General features: G+C 39.9%; 3 protein-coding genes and 1 long non-coding RNA gene across 4 annotated transcripts; 2 read left to right on the top strand and 2 right to left on the bottom strand.

The window, feature by feature from the left end:
- Nucleotides 1-4,280: 4,280 nt before the first annotated feature.
- LOC118277288 (uncharacterized) lies at nucleotides 4,281-6,229 on the bottom strand. The gene is made up of 3 exons (XM_035596011.2): nucleotides 6,132-6,229; nucleotides 5,237-5,403; nucleotides 4,281-4,555 (listed from the first exon to the last, which is right to left on the bottom strand). Exons 1-3 carry the CDS (start codon nucleotides 6,186-6,188, stop codon nucleotides 4,318-4,320), a joined length of 462 nt encoding a protein of 153 aa, XP_035451904.2. The 5' UTR covers nucleotides 6,189-6,229; the 3' UTR covers nucleotides 4,281-4,317.
- Nucleotides 6,230-9,324: 3,095 nt separating this feature from the next.
- Nucleotides 9,325-11,990, top strand: LOC118277184 (uncharacterized). Its single transcript, XM_035595897.2, has 3 exons — nucleotides 9,325-9,440; nucleotides 10,069-10,244; nucleotides 11,716-11,990. Exons 2-3 carry the CDS (start codon nucleotides 10,069-10,071, stop codon nucleotides 11,960-11,962), a joined length of 423 nt encoding a protein of 140 aa, XP_035451790.2. The 5' UTR covers nucleotides 9,325-9,440; the 3' UTR covers nucleotides 11,963-11,990.
- Nucleotides 11,991-13,432: 1,442 nt separating this feature from the next.
- LOC118277185 (uncharacterized) lies at nucleotides 13,433-15,208 on the bottom strand. The gene is made up of 3 exons (XM_035595898.2): nucleotides 15,162-15,208; nucleotides 14,358-14,542; nucleotides 13,433-13,703 (listed from the first exon to the last, which is right to left on the bottom strand). The coding sequence occupies exons 2-3, from the start codon at nucleotides 14,540-14,542 to the stop codon at nucleotides 13,457-13,459; spliced, it is 432 nt and encodes a 143-aa protein (XP_035451791.2). The 5' UTR covers nucleotides 15,162-15,208; the 3' UTR covers nucleotides 13,433-13,456.
- A 960-nt stretch (nucleotides 15,209-16,168) lies between these two features.
- LOC118277187 (uncharacterized) lies at nucleotides 16,169-17,829 on the top strand. The gene is made up of 3 exons (XR_007705655.1): nucleotides 16,169-16,232; nucleotides 16,599-16,759; nucleotides 17,546-17,829. It is a non-coding gene; the product is annotated as an uncharacterized LOC118277187 (long non-coding RNA).
- The last annotated feature ends 654 nt before the right edge of the window (nucleotides 17,830-18,483 follow it).

The following is an 18,483-nucleotide window of genomic DNA, read 5'->3' as shown; positions in this document are numbered from 1 at the left end:
GGTAATAAAAAAATTAAGTCAAAAGTGCCCAAGGCTCCCTATGGTAGGGAGACATGGGCACACCCTGTGGGAGGCTTGGGCATGGCCTGTAAAACACTTAACATTTATAATAGACTCCAAAAATAAACGTAATAACAACAAAAAATATATCACAACTTATTTTAAATTAGTTATAAACCATAAAATATTTATCAGCTGTCGTTATTATTTTTGATCCTTTTGATACCTCTTCTATGGCTCGTAATATCAAATCTTTGGTAATTTCTGGTCGCAAACCTTTCTTTTTGAATTTAACCGGCATCTTTCTGTAATAAAAAATAGTTCAAATAGTGTAATTAAAGCAGGCAATTATAATTTTCAAAAGACCTCCTGTACGCAATATAAAGAAGAGAGCATTGGGCATGCCCAAACCTCCCTCACATCCGACTGCCCATTGCTCCCTCTGTACACATTTTCAACACAATTTACCGGCATTTTATTTTTGTATAGGTATTGAAACGTGAATTTTAGTTTGATTTATTAGTTAGTAAATATACAATAGAAATATAATAAAAAATACACATACCCTTCGTTACTTTTTTCTGTATTACGATCCGAATCCACAACAAAATATTTACTTTTACAAGCGCATAATCTTCAAATGTGTTTGTATTTGACAACTGACGGAAATAACAGATATTCTATGGATGAACAGTTTTGCCAGACGGTAAAGTAAACTACCAAATTAAGAAAAAATAAAAACCTATGACAAGATCAGAATAAAAGGGGGTGCCCATGTCTCCCGACTGCCCATCCCTCCCCTACCTCCCCTACTAATAGAATAATAAAAACGTTAATTATGAAGATGTATTTTACAAATAACACACACGCACACAATGATTTGGAAAAGGGCGGAACACTAGACCCATCACCTGATGGTGGCTTTCTTTCTTTTTATGGGTTACGAATTTGAGGATTGATAATTTGGCGATGGAGGGCGGAGGAGGCAGGGGATTGGGCCTACGCTAAACTTACTCGCTCGGCATCAGAATTGTTGTTTTACGCTGGTTTTCTGCGAGGTCGTTTTTTTCCATCTGCGAGGTCGCCTCTGGACACCCGAAACACCAGAGGCGTTATAAGTTCGTTGCCGGCTTTTAGAAATATAAGGGTTTCGAGGATTGGGAAAAGGGGTAATTGGGCCTCCGGTAACCTCACAGCCACAACGAAATGCAACGTAAGAGTTGTTTCACGTCAATTTTCTGTGAGGCCGTAGTATCACTCCGGTTGAGTAGGCCCGTTCGTGCACACTTAAAAATTAGTGTCTCTCGCAACGTGAGATAGTTTTTAGGCGATTATCTCTCCAAACTGAAACCTTTATTTTCCTGGGTTAATAATTATCTAATGCAGTGGTTCCCAAAGTTATCTGGACTACGACCTATCTAAAACAAGTTTCCAAACTCAAGACCCACATTTAGGGAATTAAACCGTTACCAATAAAATGAAAGATAAAATACAGATCGGTTGATTAGTGCGTCTTCTACAGACAAGGCCCAATTCCAAAATATATAAAAGATAGCAGTAGTATAAATATTTTTAAGCATAAATTGACAACTTTCTTGATAGAACATTGTTACTATAGTCTTGGTGATTTTCTGGCGTAGTAAAAGCTACCAATATGTTTTGTATCTATTTCGTTTCTTGTACATTTTCATTTAACTATAATATTGACATGTTTTGTAAGCAATTCTTTTTGATTGTGTATTAAAATTTACTTTATTCTGCTATTATACAGGGTTAAAGGGTAAGTCGACCTAAATCCTTTAAGACGTGATAGTTTACATCATTCCTGACTGATTTGACCATGGGACCCCATATCCCAAACTTAACCGTTGTCAAATTATCGGCATTTTAACTTTTTTGATAAAATTTCCCATTTTTTTGGCTATTTCTCCCTTGTTTTGTCTTTGGTGGCTAAATTTCGTTTTGTTTTTGCTTTTTGTGTAGTAGATTAGTTGCTTTATTATTTAGAAAACTAAAACTGTAAATAACTGTACCAAACGAGTTGTAGCAGACGATCGAATGTTAAAAAAGTAAATAAATTTGTGATAAGTTGTTTTTCTTTGTAAGATATTTAAAAAAAAGTCTATGACAACTGTTCTGCAAATGAGCGTTAAAATATCTACAATTCTTCAGCTTTCTGATAAGGTATAACATGATAGGGAATAATTTGAATTCTTTGCCAAAACATCGATGAAGTACTACAAGGTAGTAATAAGAATATCGATATTTAAGCTTCAAATTTAACTTGAGTCAGATAACAAAATAAAACAAACTGGTTCACTTCACTTCAGAAGGGGTGTCAGGGAGTGGCTTTTTTTGAGTGGGGAAAATCATCCAATGACTTCTCCCACCTTGGGCGAGGCGAGAGGGAGTGTCAGACTCTTGCTGACTAAAAACCACCCTGTTCCTTCTCCTGCTTTTCGAGCCGGAGCCCCGGTAAACCCGCTAGGTAGTCCGCAGCTCCGGATCAGGCATCAGCCCTACTGGGCCCCATCTGTGGTGGTCTGATGGCTCTTTGAGGCGCACACATAAAAATCCATAGGGGTCAGGTCTGAACTTCTAGCTGGCCACGGTACAGGTCCGCCTCTCCCGATCCACTTATTGGGATAATTAGTGTCCAGTACAGGCCTGCGGACGGCGAGCAAGGGTAGCTCACCGCCCGAACAGAACCAGACCCGTGCGTGCGACGCGTAGCGTTCCGCGCGCGCCTCAAAGAGCCATCAGACCACCACAGATGGAGCCCAGTAGGGCTGATGCCTGATCCGGAGCTGCGGACTACCTAGCGGGTTTACCGGGGCTCCGGCTCGAAAAGCAGGAGAAGGAACAGGGTGGTTTTTAGTCAGCAAGAGTCTGACACTCCCTCTCGCCTCGCCCAAGGTGGGAGAAGTCATTGGATGATTTTCTCCACTCAAAAAAAAGCCACTCCCTGACACTCCTTCTGAAGTGAAGTGAACCAGTTTGTTTTATTTTGTTATCTGACTCAAGTTAAATTTGAAGCTTAAATATCGATATTCTTATTACTACCTTGTAGTACTTCATCGATGTTTTGGCAAAGAATTCAAATTATTCCCTATCATGTTAGACCTTATCAGAAAGCTGAAGAATTGTAGATATTTTAACGCACATTTGCAGAACAGTTGTCATAGACTTTTTTTTAAATATCTTACAAAGAAAAACAACTTATCACAAATTTATTTACTTTTTTTAACATTCGATCGTCTGCTACGACTCGTTTGGTACAGTTATTTACAGTTTTAGTTTTCTAAATAATAAAGCAACTAATCTACTACACAAAAAAGCAAAAACAAAACAAAATTTAGCCACCAAAGACAAAACAAGGGAGAAATAGCCAAAAAAATGGGAAATTTTATCAAAAAAGTTAAAATGCCGATAATTTGAAAACGGTTAAGTTTGGGATATGGGGTCCCATGGTCAAATCAGTCAGGAATGATGTAAACTATCACGTCTTAAAGGATTTAGGTCGACTTACCCTTTAACCCTGTATATAGGTAATTTGTATGCCCTATGTGGCGGAATACTGCATGAGCACATTTTACCTAAGACCTTTATGTAACCTGTGAATCACGAATAATCAATTTGATGTGATTTGATTTAAAAATTCGCATGTGACACACCAATGGGTCGCGAATCACAGTTTGGGAAACCCTAATGAGCTTAATTATTATGCAGAGATAAGTATTGCCTCTCTCTACTGTTAGTAGGTAAATATGCCACATGTGTGTGACAATTTATTAATGATATCATGGTAAACAACATTATCACGATGTCAACTATCTGCCTATAAATGGCTACTGCTGACCAAAAGCCTCTTATCGCACGGAAAAGGTTTGAGCATTAATCACCACGCTTACTTACCTATAATTAGAAATAAGCATAGGTTTTCTCACGATGTTTTCCTTACCCGCTTCAAAATAATCTTGGATAGTATACCGTATGGAGAAACCTGTTATGACCTAATTTAAACCACATATTTGTTATCATCTTGGCTGACAAAATATTAAAAATGAGCGAAATAGGCCCAGTAGTTAAGCCAAAAAGTTTATAGTTTGTAGTTTCCTTTAAGTCATATGCTTGATTTCCATACCTACTGTAGGTATATAACTCACTCTAAGTCGCATTGGCACTTGCCCTTAGTAACTTTCCAATCCGCATCCTTATGTAAAATTTAAAATTCACGGGCCACCAAGTCATATTAAAACATAAAAAATAATACATAAACGTAATTTTTCCAAAATTTTATTTACATTCTTATTTTATTCAATCGTCGCACACAAGATAACCGTATACATAAAATCTATAATTGAAATCCATTTCTTCTTCAGTGCCATAACCTAATTTGATGAAATTGTGACCCAGCCCTCCGTCTAGGACTTTCAATACAGAATCTGAACCACCCCAACCCTCTACTCTTGTGATTCTGGCGTACTCAACCAAACGAATGACAATTTCTTGATTGTGAGCTACTCTGTGCGATCTATCCACCCTGTGGTATGTGCTGGAAAGTATAAAAATATGTATTAAGTTCATGCTGTATAAGAAAGCAAACAAGAAATGTTCAAGAACCAAAAAATATGGTATTAAATCAATTTACATATACGGCTGTTTTTCCACCAGAGATGTGCTATGCTACGTTGATGTGGATGCGTTTGGCTTCCACCAATCTTATTCATTGGTACACATAGCTTGGTAATGATGGAAATGCACTTAGCTAAGCTGTGATTTTTTTATGGAAAGATGCGTGCTATGGACGGCTTGCCTACTATCGATACATCGCATACTCGAGCTGCGCATCTTCCTCACACAGCTACTTTGTGGTGGTGCATCTTCATAGCACATCTTACTCCCGTATCAGTGGAAACGGTCACATTAGTTTCACAGCTTAGCTATTACATCTTCATAGCATAGCTACATAGCTGCGGACTACCTAGCGGGTTTACCGGGGCTCCGCCGGGTCGAAAAGCAGGAGTAGGAACGGGGTGGTTTTTAGTCAGTAAGAGTCTGACACTCCCTCTCGCCTAACCCAAGGCGGGAGAAGTCATTGGATGATTTTCCCCCTCAAAAAAAAAAGCATAGCTACATAGCACATCTATGGCGGAAGAGCATCCTTAATGTATGCACACATTTTTATTCGCGATATTAAAAAACTTATATTGTAAAAGTATAAATATGGACTCACCTGGACAAAAGCCTGTCATTGTCGCTGTTCTTAGATGCTAGAAGCACCCGTGGCTTTTCCAAGTTATCGTCTGGTTCAGTAAACAGAGCTTGGGGTCGCGACGCAGCATCTACAGCTGCATACCCAAGGGTGACTGCTAGCAATACAACCAATGTGACACTCTTCATCTGAAACAGAACAAAACGTTTATGTTTATTTGATTTATCTTTTCAAATTAAAAGTCGAAATCATATTTCATTACTATCCTACTAATATTATTATAAATGCGAAAGTTTGTATGTTTATTTAGTTGGTTGTTTTTTACTCCTTCACGTCAAAACAGCTGAAGGAATCGGCATGAAATTTGGAACAGGGGTAGATTATGGTCTGGATTAAAACATAGGCTACTTTTTATCCGACGGAATTGCGAACGAAGCCGCTGCCAGAAGCTGATACAAAGATGTTTTTGAAAAATTTCTCGATCAGTACCTAGTATAAATATTGAATATTTTATAATAAAAGTATTAATGAAGCTAAGAGGCTAACTACAACACTCAGAGACATTTAATGTTTACTTAAACTATTCGTTAGTAACGATTTTGTATCAAAAACAATAGCTAAGGACTGAGTTAAGTAACCATTAAATGACTCTGAGTGCGGCAGTGAATCTATTGAGGAAAACGCAAAGAGAAAAAAGTAACGCCACGTTGTATGGCAATGTTTATCCTCTGGCCGAGAAACGGACCAACCTTCTGGTCACGATGCGGCGACCAGGCGTTTGTAGATAATTTTAAATAAGCGTTTGGACCCCACGGTCTTAAAGGCTTTACATACTAAATTAACTAAAAATCAGAGCTTTTCTCCGTTAATAATACGTGAGTAAACCGTGATTTTTAGTTATAGATGTGTACGGTACCTTAGATGCTTGAACTTGACACGTTGTACCTCCGAACTGAACCTTTGATAAATCCATGCGCTTTCATTAAACAAGTATTTATACACGAATTTAATGCGGTGAGTAAATACCGAGCAAACAAGATAAGATTAATTATAATTAATCTTAATATCATTTAAATACTCTTATCAATTATCTCATCTCATCCGTGTGTCCAAAATAGTCCAAAATAGTGATGACATTTTTTTAATACATTTTCCTTATTCTTTGGTAAAGCTGCGACCCCCTACAGAGAGGCGGGCAGCCGCATCGTCGAAATTTTCTGTTGCCGCCTCAATAAATAGCTTTACGCCATTTTTTTTTTTTTTTTTTGAGTTATAAAGTCATCCAATGGCTATTCCCACCCTAGGCGAGGCGAGAGGGAGTGTCAGACTCTTACTGACTAAAAACCACCCCGTTCCTACTCCTGCTTGTCGAGCCGGAGCCCCGGTAAACCCGCTATGTAGTCCGCAGCTCCGGATCAGGCATAAGCCATACAGCTTTATGCCATATGATTTCGTGTGTAAATTCTCTTGTGTTAAAAGTTGACAGGCGGTCTCATGGTGGCCGGGAGGTTTAAGACGCCCGCTTCTCATGCATGAGGGTTCGAAACCTATCAACACCAAGTACCAATGTGACTTTTTCCGAGTCATCTGGGGGCACGGTAGTGCCCCGCCAAGACGAGCCAAGCGAAGCGCAAGCGCAAGGGCACTACCTACCTTTTCTCGAAGCGCTTCGTCGTATTTTTGAACCTTCATAACTTGAGTTTGGGTTATACCAGATAAACAAAATTTTCAGGATATAATGTCAGTGGTAGACTTAATAAACCTCAAAAGTTTCAATTGCATAGCTCTTATACTTTAGATTTTATTGATATCTAAAATACCCCGATTTCGTCACTCACTCACTCACTGATGATCAACAAAATTCCTAAGGTACTTCCTGAAGTCCTAGAAAACTGAAATTTGGTATGTAAGCTAGTATTAGTACCCAAACAACAAAAAAATCCTAAAACTTGGAACTTTTACCCCCCAACCCCTTAAACTAGGGGGTGAAAGTTTGTTCGAGACTTCCGCAACTTTTGACGCTAGAGGTCTGAATGCGGCCGCGGAGGGGTAAAAATCTGAAATAGGGAAACTTAATTCCCTATTTCCTGCTTGAGATCTGAAAATTATACACAAGTACATAGAACACAAACTTTTCATCAAATCAAAACATTATCCTACCCATAAGTACTTAGATATGAATAATATTACTACACTTCACTTCGGTAAGTGTTTATTAATCAACCTATAGTTTTGAACATAAGCATCGTAAGTATAGTATGCGCCAACGCCCGCCGCCTGCCCCCTCGTCCCCGCGCAGTAGCTAAAAATAATCGGCCCGTCAGCGAGCGCGGCACCCGAACGCGGGCAGACGCGCGAGGGCAGACGTCGTTGACGGTTGTCTCGTTGAATGAAAAATTTTCGGAATATTTCGGTGATTTAAAAGTTTGCTATCGCGGAGAAAAAAACCATTTGCCTAATATTTAATTGTTAGTAGTTTAGTAGGTAAAGGTTTAGATACTAGTGTTTTAATTTTCATTGATAAAAAGTATTAGGATTACGTTTGCAATTTTCTTATAAATTTAGTAGTTTAGTAGGTGAAGGTTTAGTTAGGTACTAGTGTTTTAATTTTCATTGATAAAAAGTATTAGCATTACGTTTGCAATTTTCTCACAAATTTAATTAAGAAATTCAAAGATTGAATAAGTAGGTATTTGCAATTAAGTAGTATAGGTTAGTAGGTATAATATGTTTATAGTTGTTTATGTAGGTACGACTTAGTGAGAATAATTTGATAAGGCACAACAGACTGCGATAGTCGAATATAATCGTCTAAGATCCAAGTATCACCCTGAACTATCGCATATTGTAAATAGTAAGCCAACGAAAAATAAAGGCAAAGATAGAGAATGGGCTATAAAAAAAGGCATCTCAGATGCACAAGAAATATACCCCAAAAAAAGAAAGAAAAAATGAGCGACAAAAAAATACTTGTATTTGTCGCTCATTTTATCTTTCTATCATAAGCAACCTACAAAAAGAAATGAAATCCCACAAAAACATTTCATGTTAAATGTTGCCAAGACGGCGACTTGGACGTAACTGGCCAACTCGCCAGTTACGTCCAAGGTTTGGCTAAATTAGGGCTTATCGATTTAGGTCTGGGCATGTAGGGTTAGAAACTTGGCTCTACACGGGATCTGATTACTTTTTGACAGTGCGAGCTATATGGTCTCGTCTTGGCAACATTTAACATGAAATGTTTTTGTGGGATATGTACTTTCTAAGATTATTAAGACACCATTGACAAACGGTAAAGGCAAACATCACCTGAGCTTATAATTTCTAATTATAAGTTACGACCTTCAAAGCTTCAAGAAAAGAACATAGGCACTCCTTTTTTAAAGGCCGGCAACGCACCTGTGACTCCTCTGACGTTGCGGGTGTCCATGGGCGGCGCTGATCGCTTACCATCAGGTGACTCGTTTGCTCGTTTGCCACCTACTCCATAAAAAAGGTTTGAAATCGCCAACCCGCCTTGAACAAGCGTGTGATTAATACTCAAACCTTCTCTGTATGAGAGGAGGAGGAGGCCTTTGGTCAGCAGTGGCCACGTATAGGCTGTTGATGTATGTATGTATGTAGAGGTTGATCTGGTAGTAGACCAGTGTTCGCCATTTGACTGTAGGTATTTGCAATCAGATTTGAAGAGGCGCATTTGCGTAATAATTATTAGCTATGACAGGATAATTATTTCGGAGCAGAAGTAAGAAGAAAGAGCGGTGTGTGCCCGAGTTGTAGACGCGGGTGTCGGCGCGCCTCACTACCTCACTACCCCTAGCAAGAGATGACGTCAGGACGGACCTGATGATGCCGAGGCCATGATGTTGGGCTGCGAAAGAATTTGGATTCTCGCACCCCCACGTGCACGTACGGAGAAGACACCGCTTTTACCCAGGCAGAGGATGTCCATGAGGATTTCCCCCGACAAAAACAAAACGAAGATTGTGTAATTCTTCCTTCTATTTCCTTAACAACATATTTTTAATGATGTTATCACAATGATCAGTCAATTAACATATCATTACGACTTAAAGTATTAAAAGATTTACATGTGATTATAATAGATAATTATTAGTCAGTGGCTCACTGATTCTTTATAAATACTGCTGCCTTTAATTAAAATATACAGGTAATCAAAGAAACGCGACCGCCTCTCTCTCGTACTCCCGATTAGAAGAAAAAGGTAAGTTATCTTTACAAGCTTTTATTTTAACTTAATGCCTATGTACATGTGTGAATGTACCTATGTGTGTCAATCTTGCAACCGAATTAATTTTTAAAACAGATATCTTCAACCGATTGATCTGAAAATTTAAATACACGCTTAGGCCGCGTTTTCGCTGACGCGGAGCGGGGCGGAGAAGAGCTTAGCGGTGCACGAATTGACCAATCACTATGCTCGAAATCTCCGCTCCGCTTCAATGGAGACAAATGATTGGTCAATTCGTGCACCAAAAAATAAGCTTCATTTGTTTTGAACAGCATTTAAGGTATGTAAAGGACCTTACATACCTTAAATGATGTTGTTTTTTAAGCGCAGAAAAACGCTTAATTACCTTTGACGCTCAGAAAGACTCTTATCGAGTAAAAACCACCCCGATAAGGCCCACTAGGGCAAATGCCTGATCCGGAGTTACGGACTCCCTAGCGGGTTTACCGGGGCTCCGGCTCGAAAAGCAGGAGTAGGAACGGGGTGGTTTTTAGTCAGTAAGAGTCTGACACTCCCTCTCGCCTCGCCCAAGGCGGGACAAGCCATTGGATGATTTTCCCCCCTCAAAAACCCTATTCTGATATAACCGTTTTGATTCCAGATGAAGATCCTAGCACTCTTATTGTTGGTGGCAGTAGCCGCAGCAGTGAACAGCTATGAAGGGCAGGAAGCCAACGTGTACTATGAGCAACTGTTGGAGGTGGAGGAGTCAGGTCGATCACACTTAAATATCTTCCAGTTTGGAACCATTGGGCCTGACGACAGACTGATATCCGAGTAAGTAGCATTACCTATACTTATACTAATACTATTCACCGAGGGAAGTGGAAACTATCGTTTTCTTTTCTTCTCCTCTAATAATATCTTCTGATTTATTTCGTTGCGGGATCCAAGACAGTCATTCATGTCCCTGAGACGCGCCGGACTTCAATGTTCCGGTGTTTTCATGGTTGTATCTACTGTAGATCCTGGCTTAGAGGAGTTGCAGCGGTATGGGAGGTAGTGGCGAGCTTGACCCTTAAAAAAATACTAATACTAGCTTATTCCGCACGGCTTCACTCACTCTGTTCGGCTTCAGCCTCATAGGCTATACTTTTAATGATTAAAATGAAACTACAAGTAGTACCACAGAAACAATATAATACAACTAAATATTTCAACGAAAACCGAACATTAAAAAAAATCATGTTTAATACATGATTATTTTTCTGTGGGAACAGCTTCATGTTTCTTGACCACCGAAGAGCATGACGGACATGCGGCGCGGCTGTTATAATGCAGTATTTGTAAAGAATTCAAATTAGCTCTAAGAAAACAATGCACTTTTTGGTTTTAACTTCTGAGCCTATTTCGTTAATTTTTCGTATATTGTCAGCAGAGATGATAACAAATATGTAGTTTAAATTAAGTCATAAGAGGTTTTTCCATACGATATAACATTACGCCCTTTACGGCGATTACCATTCTCAATAAAGGCAGTTGTCCCACCGGCAACGATTAACGAGTAACGAGTAAAGCTAGAACTAGCAACGAGTTAGCGAGACGCGTGGCGCGAGTGCATAGTTCCGATATTTGTGTAGCTCAGCTATAAGCGAGTGTGCGAGTGAGGCGGGCGATTACTCGCATCAGTACGATACGCACTGTAGAAAAATGACCATTGGTGAGTGTCGCCGAGCGAGTGTTATCTTTCATAGCTCTTGTCGCTCAGCGACAAACTAGTGAAGCGAGCACTCGCTGGCAGTGTGAACAGTCAGCGATCAACTGTTTTTATATGCATCTCTTTTGTTCACACGGAAAGTATATCTATTGTACGTTTCTTGAGCGAGAAAATAGCCGATAGTTAGTCGTTTTCTCGCCGTTGGTGGGACAACTGCCTAAATAGACCTTCCAACACAAAAACAGTTGAAAATAGAAGAAACCCTATTACATGGAACTTATAAAACAATTGGAGAAAAGTGGGTGTACATTGGACAGTGGCATTATGTGCCGTAATGAGTACCTGTAGCTATCCTTTCGGGGATAAAAAGTGTGCCAGTGCCGGCGTAAGGGCCACTGATACCCCAGGCGAAAATATTGTGGCGCCCACTTGAGGGAAGCAATATCAAGTGTTAGTTTTTTGCGGATCTCATCGGCGGCGGCATCGGCGCCCCCCAGAATTTGTCGCCCTGGGCCATCGGCCCAGCACGACCCCCCCTAACGCCGGCACTGAGTGTGACAGTAAGACAATCAAATTCTTTTTCATTTTCAGCACAACCCACGAAGCGTACGGCATAGAATACCATGTTAACGACCATGAATTGACTTACCGAGGAAGTGAGAACACGAATATAACCGGTATCATAGTCCATGAATACTTGAGCAACTACACCGCCGTCACTATCCAAGATGGTGGTATACATAGAAATTATGTGACTATCAGTCTCAAAGGCAGGAGATCTTACCACGTCGGTTGCCGTATCGGAATCTTCGCTTCAATAAACTGTTCTAATATGTAATGTAATGTTAATAAACGATTGTTAAGAACATAGTGTTTTTTTTTTATGGTAAACGAGACGGTTCACCTGATAAGCAATCGCCGCCGCCCATGGACACCCGAAACACCAGAGGCGTTACAAGTGCGTTGTCGGCCTTTTGGGGGTTAGGAATTTAAGGATTGTTGGGGAATTGGGGATTAGGAATATTGGGAAGGGGGGTAATTGGGCCTCCGGTAACCTCACTCACACAACGCAAGCGTTGTTTCGTGTCGGTTGTCTGTGAGACCGTGGTATCACCCCTGTCGAGCCTGCCCATTCGTGCCGAAGCATGGCTGTCCCACACTTAAATGTGTTTATTTACTTACCCAAAAGTCTTTTGCATCAGCTTACTCGTTTGCTCCTTGTCTCATTAGAATATCTAAATAATGCTTTTGAAATAGGATCATCATCATCATCATCAGCCGAGAGACGTCCACTGCTGCACAAAGGCCTCTCCCAATAGTCCTCCACGTAGAACGGCATACTACATATACATGAAATAGGATAGTTTCCTAAATTTTTATTTAATATCCTCTGGTAGAGTAATGTTAAATATAATACATCCCTCATCTAGTAATTTAAAAATTGATATGTACGGGTGCTTTTCCACCAGAGATATGCTATGTTACGTTGCTGTGGATGCGTTTGGCTTCCAACTAATCATAATCATTGGTACACATAGCTTAGCGCTGGTGAAAACGCACTCAGCTAAGCTATTATTTTTATATCAAAAGATGCATTTTATAGATGACTTCGTTAATAAAGATACATCGCATACTCGAGCTGCGCATCTTCCACGCATAGCTACATAGCACATCTCTGGTGGAAAAGCACATCAATGCCTTATAATCCATTTACAATAATTTATTTATTTATTTATTTCTAGAATTAAATACTTTCGACGACATATTGATTTGAAATATTATGTGACAGCACGATTTACTACTTTTGTTATGAAGCGGTGACATGAAGTCCCACTCCTAACCTCTAATCCATTTCATCTAAATATATGTTCGTAACCCAGCAAAATAAAAAAATATTACCTGTCTAATATTTTTCCTTTGGTTAACTGACGGACTAAATATATGTTTAATTTGAATACCCTGTCAACTAAGTATCCTATTACAGTCTACATATATAATGTGATAGAAAAACTATTCAATGTCTAAAGATTATGGTACATGCCCTTCTCTTTAAAACAAGAGTAACAAAGATAAATATATAATTCGTCAAAATTCATATAATTCGTCAAGCCGGCCAATCAGAGCGCCGATCACGCTCTCATTTCGATTTGTACTTTAAACGAAGCAAACTCATACTAAGGGTACTGCTTTCTGCCAAAGCTAACGCGTCTTGCGATAACCAATAATAATAACTATCATCATATCAGTCACAATACGTCCACTGCTGAATTTTTTCAATGGTTTCTATAATATTTAGGAAAATAACAAATTACTGTACTTACTTATATTTTATTTAATTATTAGAACAGTTTATAGTCGCAAAAATATCGATGGCCATATTAGTCATACTTGAAGATCGTTCAGACTTGAACCCTAGTGTCACAAAATTATGGTATAGACCACCGTCCAGCAAGACCACTTCAGTAGAGCCCCAGGGTTCTGTAGTACGAATCATTGTTATATTAGTATTTTCAAGTCCCCGGTAGGTAACTTCTTGGTAGTTAATGAAGAAGGAAAGAGCCTCCATCGTATGAACAGTGCTGAAATTAAATGAATTACAATTAGAAACGAGCTTATTTGTTACCTTAGAATTTTTACTTGAGCAAACTAAATGGGTATACAAAATTTCAGTTCAATAGGTTGAAGATTATCTGCTTTTTTACGTATGATGGGTCGACGTTTGGCCGCTATCTCGCCTGATTGTAAGTCATGATGCGGCCTACGATGGAGCACGTCTGCCCATAAGCAACCTATTCACTCGGGCTTTGAAGACACCCAGGTTATATACATCAGACAACACAGACTCCGGCAAAGCTGCTTCAAAATTTAGTTGCAAGATTCCAATTTAGACATAGTTAGGTTGAGTTTGTTCTCGTTGGCCGAGTGGTTGCAAGTGCGACTGCCGGGCAAGGGGTCTCAGGTTCGATTCCCGGGTCGAATGAAGTATTGTTGGGCTTTTTCCGGAGTAGCACGGAGTCTGGAAATGTGACTGGTATATGGCAAGAGGCTCATCACCTATTACGTACAGTGGCAATCCGTACTATAATGTGAACCTCTGCCTACCCCTTGAGGATAAAAAGCGTGACGATATAATAACAAAAATATCAGAAATATCTACTAAATCCAACCTAGGATGTTAAGAAATGGCCACAAAATGAATATTAATGATAGAACAAAATGAATACTCTACTTACGTGGATATTAGTCTGTCGTCAGGTCCAACCGATCCCCACTGTCGACGACTTGCCCGTCCCATTTCATCAGCGTCAGTAAAGTGGTGGGAGTCTTGGGCATCATAATTCAATAGCTTGGCTTCCTGCCCTTCATTGGTGTGTACTGCTGCTGCTATCGTCACCAATAAGACCACTAGCATCATCATCTGTAATTAAAATATTTCATAAAAATAAAAAAATTTTCATTTGTGTTTCATTTTATTTTATGGCCCAAGTCCCTTCCCAATCTTCCCCATTCCCGATTCCCGAATAACAACCCTAAAATTCCTAACTCCCAAAAAGCCGGCAACACACTTGTAACGCCTCTGCTGTTTCAAGTGTCCATGGGCGGTCGCGATTGCTTACCATCAGGTGATACGTCTGCTCGATTACCGGCGTTCATAAAAAAAAAAACGTGTCGTACTTTTACTTGTGTGTGAATGTAGGAGAGCCATACATCTACATGAACGGATCGGCTCGGCTGAAGACCACGGCATCACAAGATACCGGCGTTAAACCAACTGCACGTAATGCTACTGTACAATGTACACTTACTGTTCACCATTTGTGTTGTAAGTCCCATGTAATAGGGGGTGAGCCTATTACCATATACTGGGCACAATTCCAGGCTCCGCGCTACTACTGAGGAACCGAAAAAAGCCCAGCAATATTTCGCTTGACCCGGGAATCGAACCCAAGACCCCTTGTCCGGCTGTCGGACATTGCGACCTCTCAACCAACAAGACCAAAAAAATAATTAATATAAAAATGCTTGGTTTACATTACCGTATTTAAAAGTATTGCTGGCTTCTTGATTGCAATTTATAACTAAAGTAGTTAATTTGTTAAATTGAAGTTCGTTGACAGTATTTATAATAATATTGGAGATGTCAATCAGAAGATACGCATCTTATCTATTAAGACAACATCTTACGGCTCCATTCAAAAGTTTACTTACTGTGAAATTTCTTTAAAGATGCTAATCTTTTATTTAGATGATAAACAATTATGGTGGTTCTAGTTGTTTTTCAAAACAGTGACGTCATCTATTTCAATATATTTTCATCACTTTTGTAATGGATTAATTTTATAGCCCCTTTTTTTTCTTGAGGGGGGAAAATCATCCAATGACTTCCGCCCGCCTTTTGCGAGGCGAGAGGGAGTGCCAGACTCTTACGGACTAAAAACCACCCCGTTCCTTCTCCTGCTTTTCGAGCTGGAACCCCGGTTAACCTGCTAGGTAGTCCGCAGCTCCGGGGTAGTCCGCAGCCCCAGATTTTATAGCCTTTAAGGTTATTTTCTTCCAGAACCATGCGTACGGCGCACCGAGTTCCGCGCGCTCCTCAAAGATCCATCAGACCACCATAGATGAGGCCCAGTAGGGCTGATGCCGACCCGCAGCTGCGGACTGCCTAGCGGGTTACTCGAAAAGCAGAAGGAACGTGGTGGTTTTTAGTCAGTTAGAGTCTGACTCCCTCTCACCTCGCCCAAGGTGAGAAAAGACATTAGACGATTCGACCCCTCAAAAAAAAAAAAATGCACGTGCATAATTATGACACCAATTTTCTTTTTACATTTTTAGTTTTTAGTACAAAAGGAAAAAGCGGTTATATCAATATTACAAACAAACAGTCTAATCTTATATATTAGTCTAGATGCCTTATTTTATTATACCTATAGATGTTTAGTAGTGATATTGGGTGACAATACTTTCCACTCTCACCCATAGAGATTATTATTAGAAATAGGTATCAGATACTAATCTTTGTGTATAAATACTTACTTGAAGGCTTATTTAGTAAAGGATTTAATTGAGAGATACAACGTTTCAAAGTTTGGAGTTTTCAAGCAACTAAGGTATCGTACAAATTAATAGACAGTAGCCGATCAAACTGATTGACTGCCTCGTTGGTCGAGTAGTCACAAGTGCGACTGCCGGCCAATGGGTCTCGGGTACGATTCTCGGGTCGTCCAAAGTACTACGGACAACGCACTTCTAACACCTCTAGTTTTTCGGATAGGCGTCTAGCAGGGCCCCTTTATAACTTATCACTCTTGACTTCTCTCGCCTTGGACGAGGGAAGAGGGAGTGTCAGACTCTGACTGTCTAAAAACCACCCAGTTCCTACTCCTGCTTTTCGAGCCGCAGCCCCAGTAACCCGCTAGGTAGTCCGCAGCTCCGGATCAGGTTCCAATGATGCTTAAATCATTATTCTGTTTCAGATGAAGAGTGTCACATTGGTTGTATTGCTAGCAGTTACCCTTGGGTATGCAGCTGTAGACGGTGACGACCTTCTTGAAGCTCCTTCTACCGGACCAGAAGGAATAAGTACTCGTAATGGAATCTTATCCATAGGAGACGATAATGGTAGATTGTTTTCTAGGTAAGTCCGTATATTTGTGTAAGTGCTAAGTGTGGGAGAGCCATGTTTCGGCACGAATGGGCTGGCTTCACCGGAGTGATACCACGACCTCACCGAAAACCGACGTGAAACAACGCTTGCGTTGTGTTTCGTTGTGTGAGTGAGGTTACCGGAGGCCCGATTCCCCCCTTCCTAATCTTCCCAATCCCCGATTCCCCAACAACCCTCAAATTCCTAACCCTGAAAATGCCGGCAACGCACTTGTAACGCCTCTGGTGTTTCAAGTGTCCATGGGCGGCGGCGATTGCTTACCATCAGGTGATACGTCTGCTCGACTACCGGCGTTTTCCATAAAAAAAATTACTTCTACAATAATTGGGTAAAATGACTAATTTTTATTTTATTGTCCACCTTGTAGATTATTTTAAAACATTAGACACTTTTTTTTTCTTACGAAAACAAACGCTTTCGATGATGTATTAATTTAAAATACCGCGTGACGTCACTTCTAGGTACATTTTATATGTAGAAATGACGTATTTGCTCAGTCCTAAACTTTGATTCGTTGTATCTAAGTATTGTTATCTTATATGACAAAATAAAAAAAGTATGTGTCCTATGTTTTTTTCATTACCTAACTGATGGACAAAGTAGATTTTTAATTTTCATACCGCGTCATCATACCTATTAAACATCGTTTCATTTCTTAAATAAAAGAGGGACATACCACTTTATAACTTGAAATTATAAGCCCAAAGTTCCCTCACGATGTCTTACTTTACCTACTCATGAATTTATACTTTTCAGCACGACCCACCAAGTACTTTCATCGCCGAATGTATTACACAAACAAGAAGTTTTAATACGGTTGGTTGAATACGCCAACATTACTGGGATTCGGGCAAATCCTTCAAGCACGTTAGGAGTAGTCACCCTTATAGACGGTGGACTGGGACACAATTACGTCAAACTAGGTTTTAATTCTCAAAAGAATTTAGGTTATTTATATAGGATTTTGGTATACGGTTCACTGGTTTGTGACGATTAAAATAAGCTATTTTATCGATAAATAAAAGCCTGTCAAACATGAATGTTAGTACATATTATTTTCTAAGTTTATCCCAGCCGTCTGTGTGGATGCATCGGCACGAATGAACTGATTAGGTCGGATCGATATTACCACTGCCTCACAAAGAACAGATGTAGTGAAAACGCTTGCGTTGTATTTCCTCATATGAATGAGATTTCCGTAGAGCTTAGTACGAGTTTGTGTTATGTTTAACGAGATCGAAATGAGAGCGCGTTCGACGCTCTGATTGGTTGGTTCATTGATGCCGAATGCGCTCTCGTTTCGTTTTAGTTCATCGTAAAGCATACTTATACTAAGAGTATGGAAGCCCAATTCTCTCCGCTTCCCCCATCCCTATTCCTTAAATGCCTAATCCCTAAAAGGCCACCAATACACCTGTAACTCCTCTGATGCTTCGAAGACCCTCGTGGGCGGCACCGATTGCTTACCATTGCTTACCAAATAATGCATCAGAGATATTGTACAATTTTTTTTTTAAAAGAGTAACGATGGTGTTTCTTCCTCGTTCTTCTCCATTCGAAGCTACACTTTGGAACGAGCACCAAGCTTCACTGACAACAGACTGACGGACAATTCAATTTGACGTTTCAAAAGTGCCTAATTTAGAATTAATTGAAATAAATGCTTTGACTTTGACTTTGAACAGGGAATCTAA

The sequence above is a fragment of the Spodoptera frugiperda genome, chromosome 10 (assembly GCF_023101765.2).
Source record: "Spodoptera frugiperda isolate SF20-4 chromosome 10, AGI-APGP_CSIRO_Sfru_2.0, whole genome shotgun sequence".
Taxonomy (NCBI): Eukaryota; Metazoa; Arthropoda; class Insecta; order Lepidoptera; family Noctuidae; genus Spodoptera; species Spodoptera frugiperda.
This window is presented reverse-complemented; position numbering and strand designations above follow the sequence as displayed.

Coding starts and splice junctions, on each gene's coding strand:
- LOC118277288 (XM_035596011.2), bottom strand. CDS start 6,188: ATGGATTTATCAAAGGTTCAGTTCGGAGGTACAACGTGTCAAGTTCAA. Junction 5,404..6,131: donor GTCAAGTTCAAGCATCTAAG/GTACCGTACACA, acceptor GTTCTGTTTCAG/ATGAAGAGTGTCACATTGGT. Junction 4,556..5,236: donor AATGACAGGCTTTTGTCCAG/GTGAGTCCATAT, acceptor TATACTTTCCAG/CACATACCACAGGGTGGATA.
- LOC118277184 (XM_035595897.2), top strand. CDS start 10,069: ATGAAGATCCTAGCACTCTTATTGTTGGTGGCAGTAGCCGCAGCAGTG. Junction 10,245..11,715: donor GACGACAGACTGATATCCGA/GTAAGTAGCATT, acceptor TTTCATTTTCAG/CACAACCCACGAAGCGTACG.
- LOC118277185 (XM_035595898.2), bottom strand. CDS start 14,542: ATGATGATGCTAGTGGTCTTATTGGTGACGATAGCAGCAGCAGTACAC. Junction 13,704..14,357: donor GACGACAGACTAATATCCAC/GTAAGTAGAGTA, acceptor ATTTAATTTCAG/CACTGTTCATACGATGGAGG.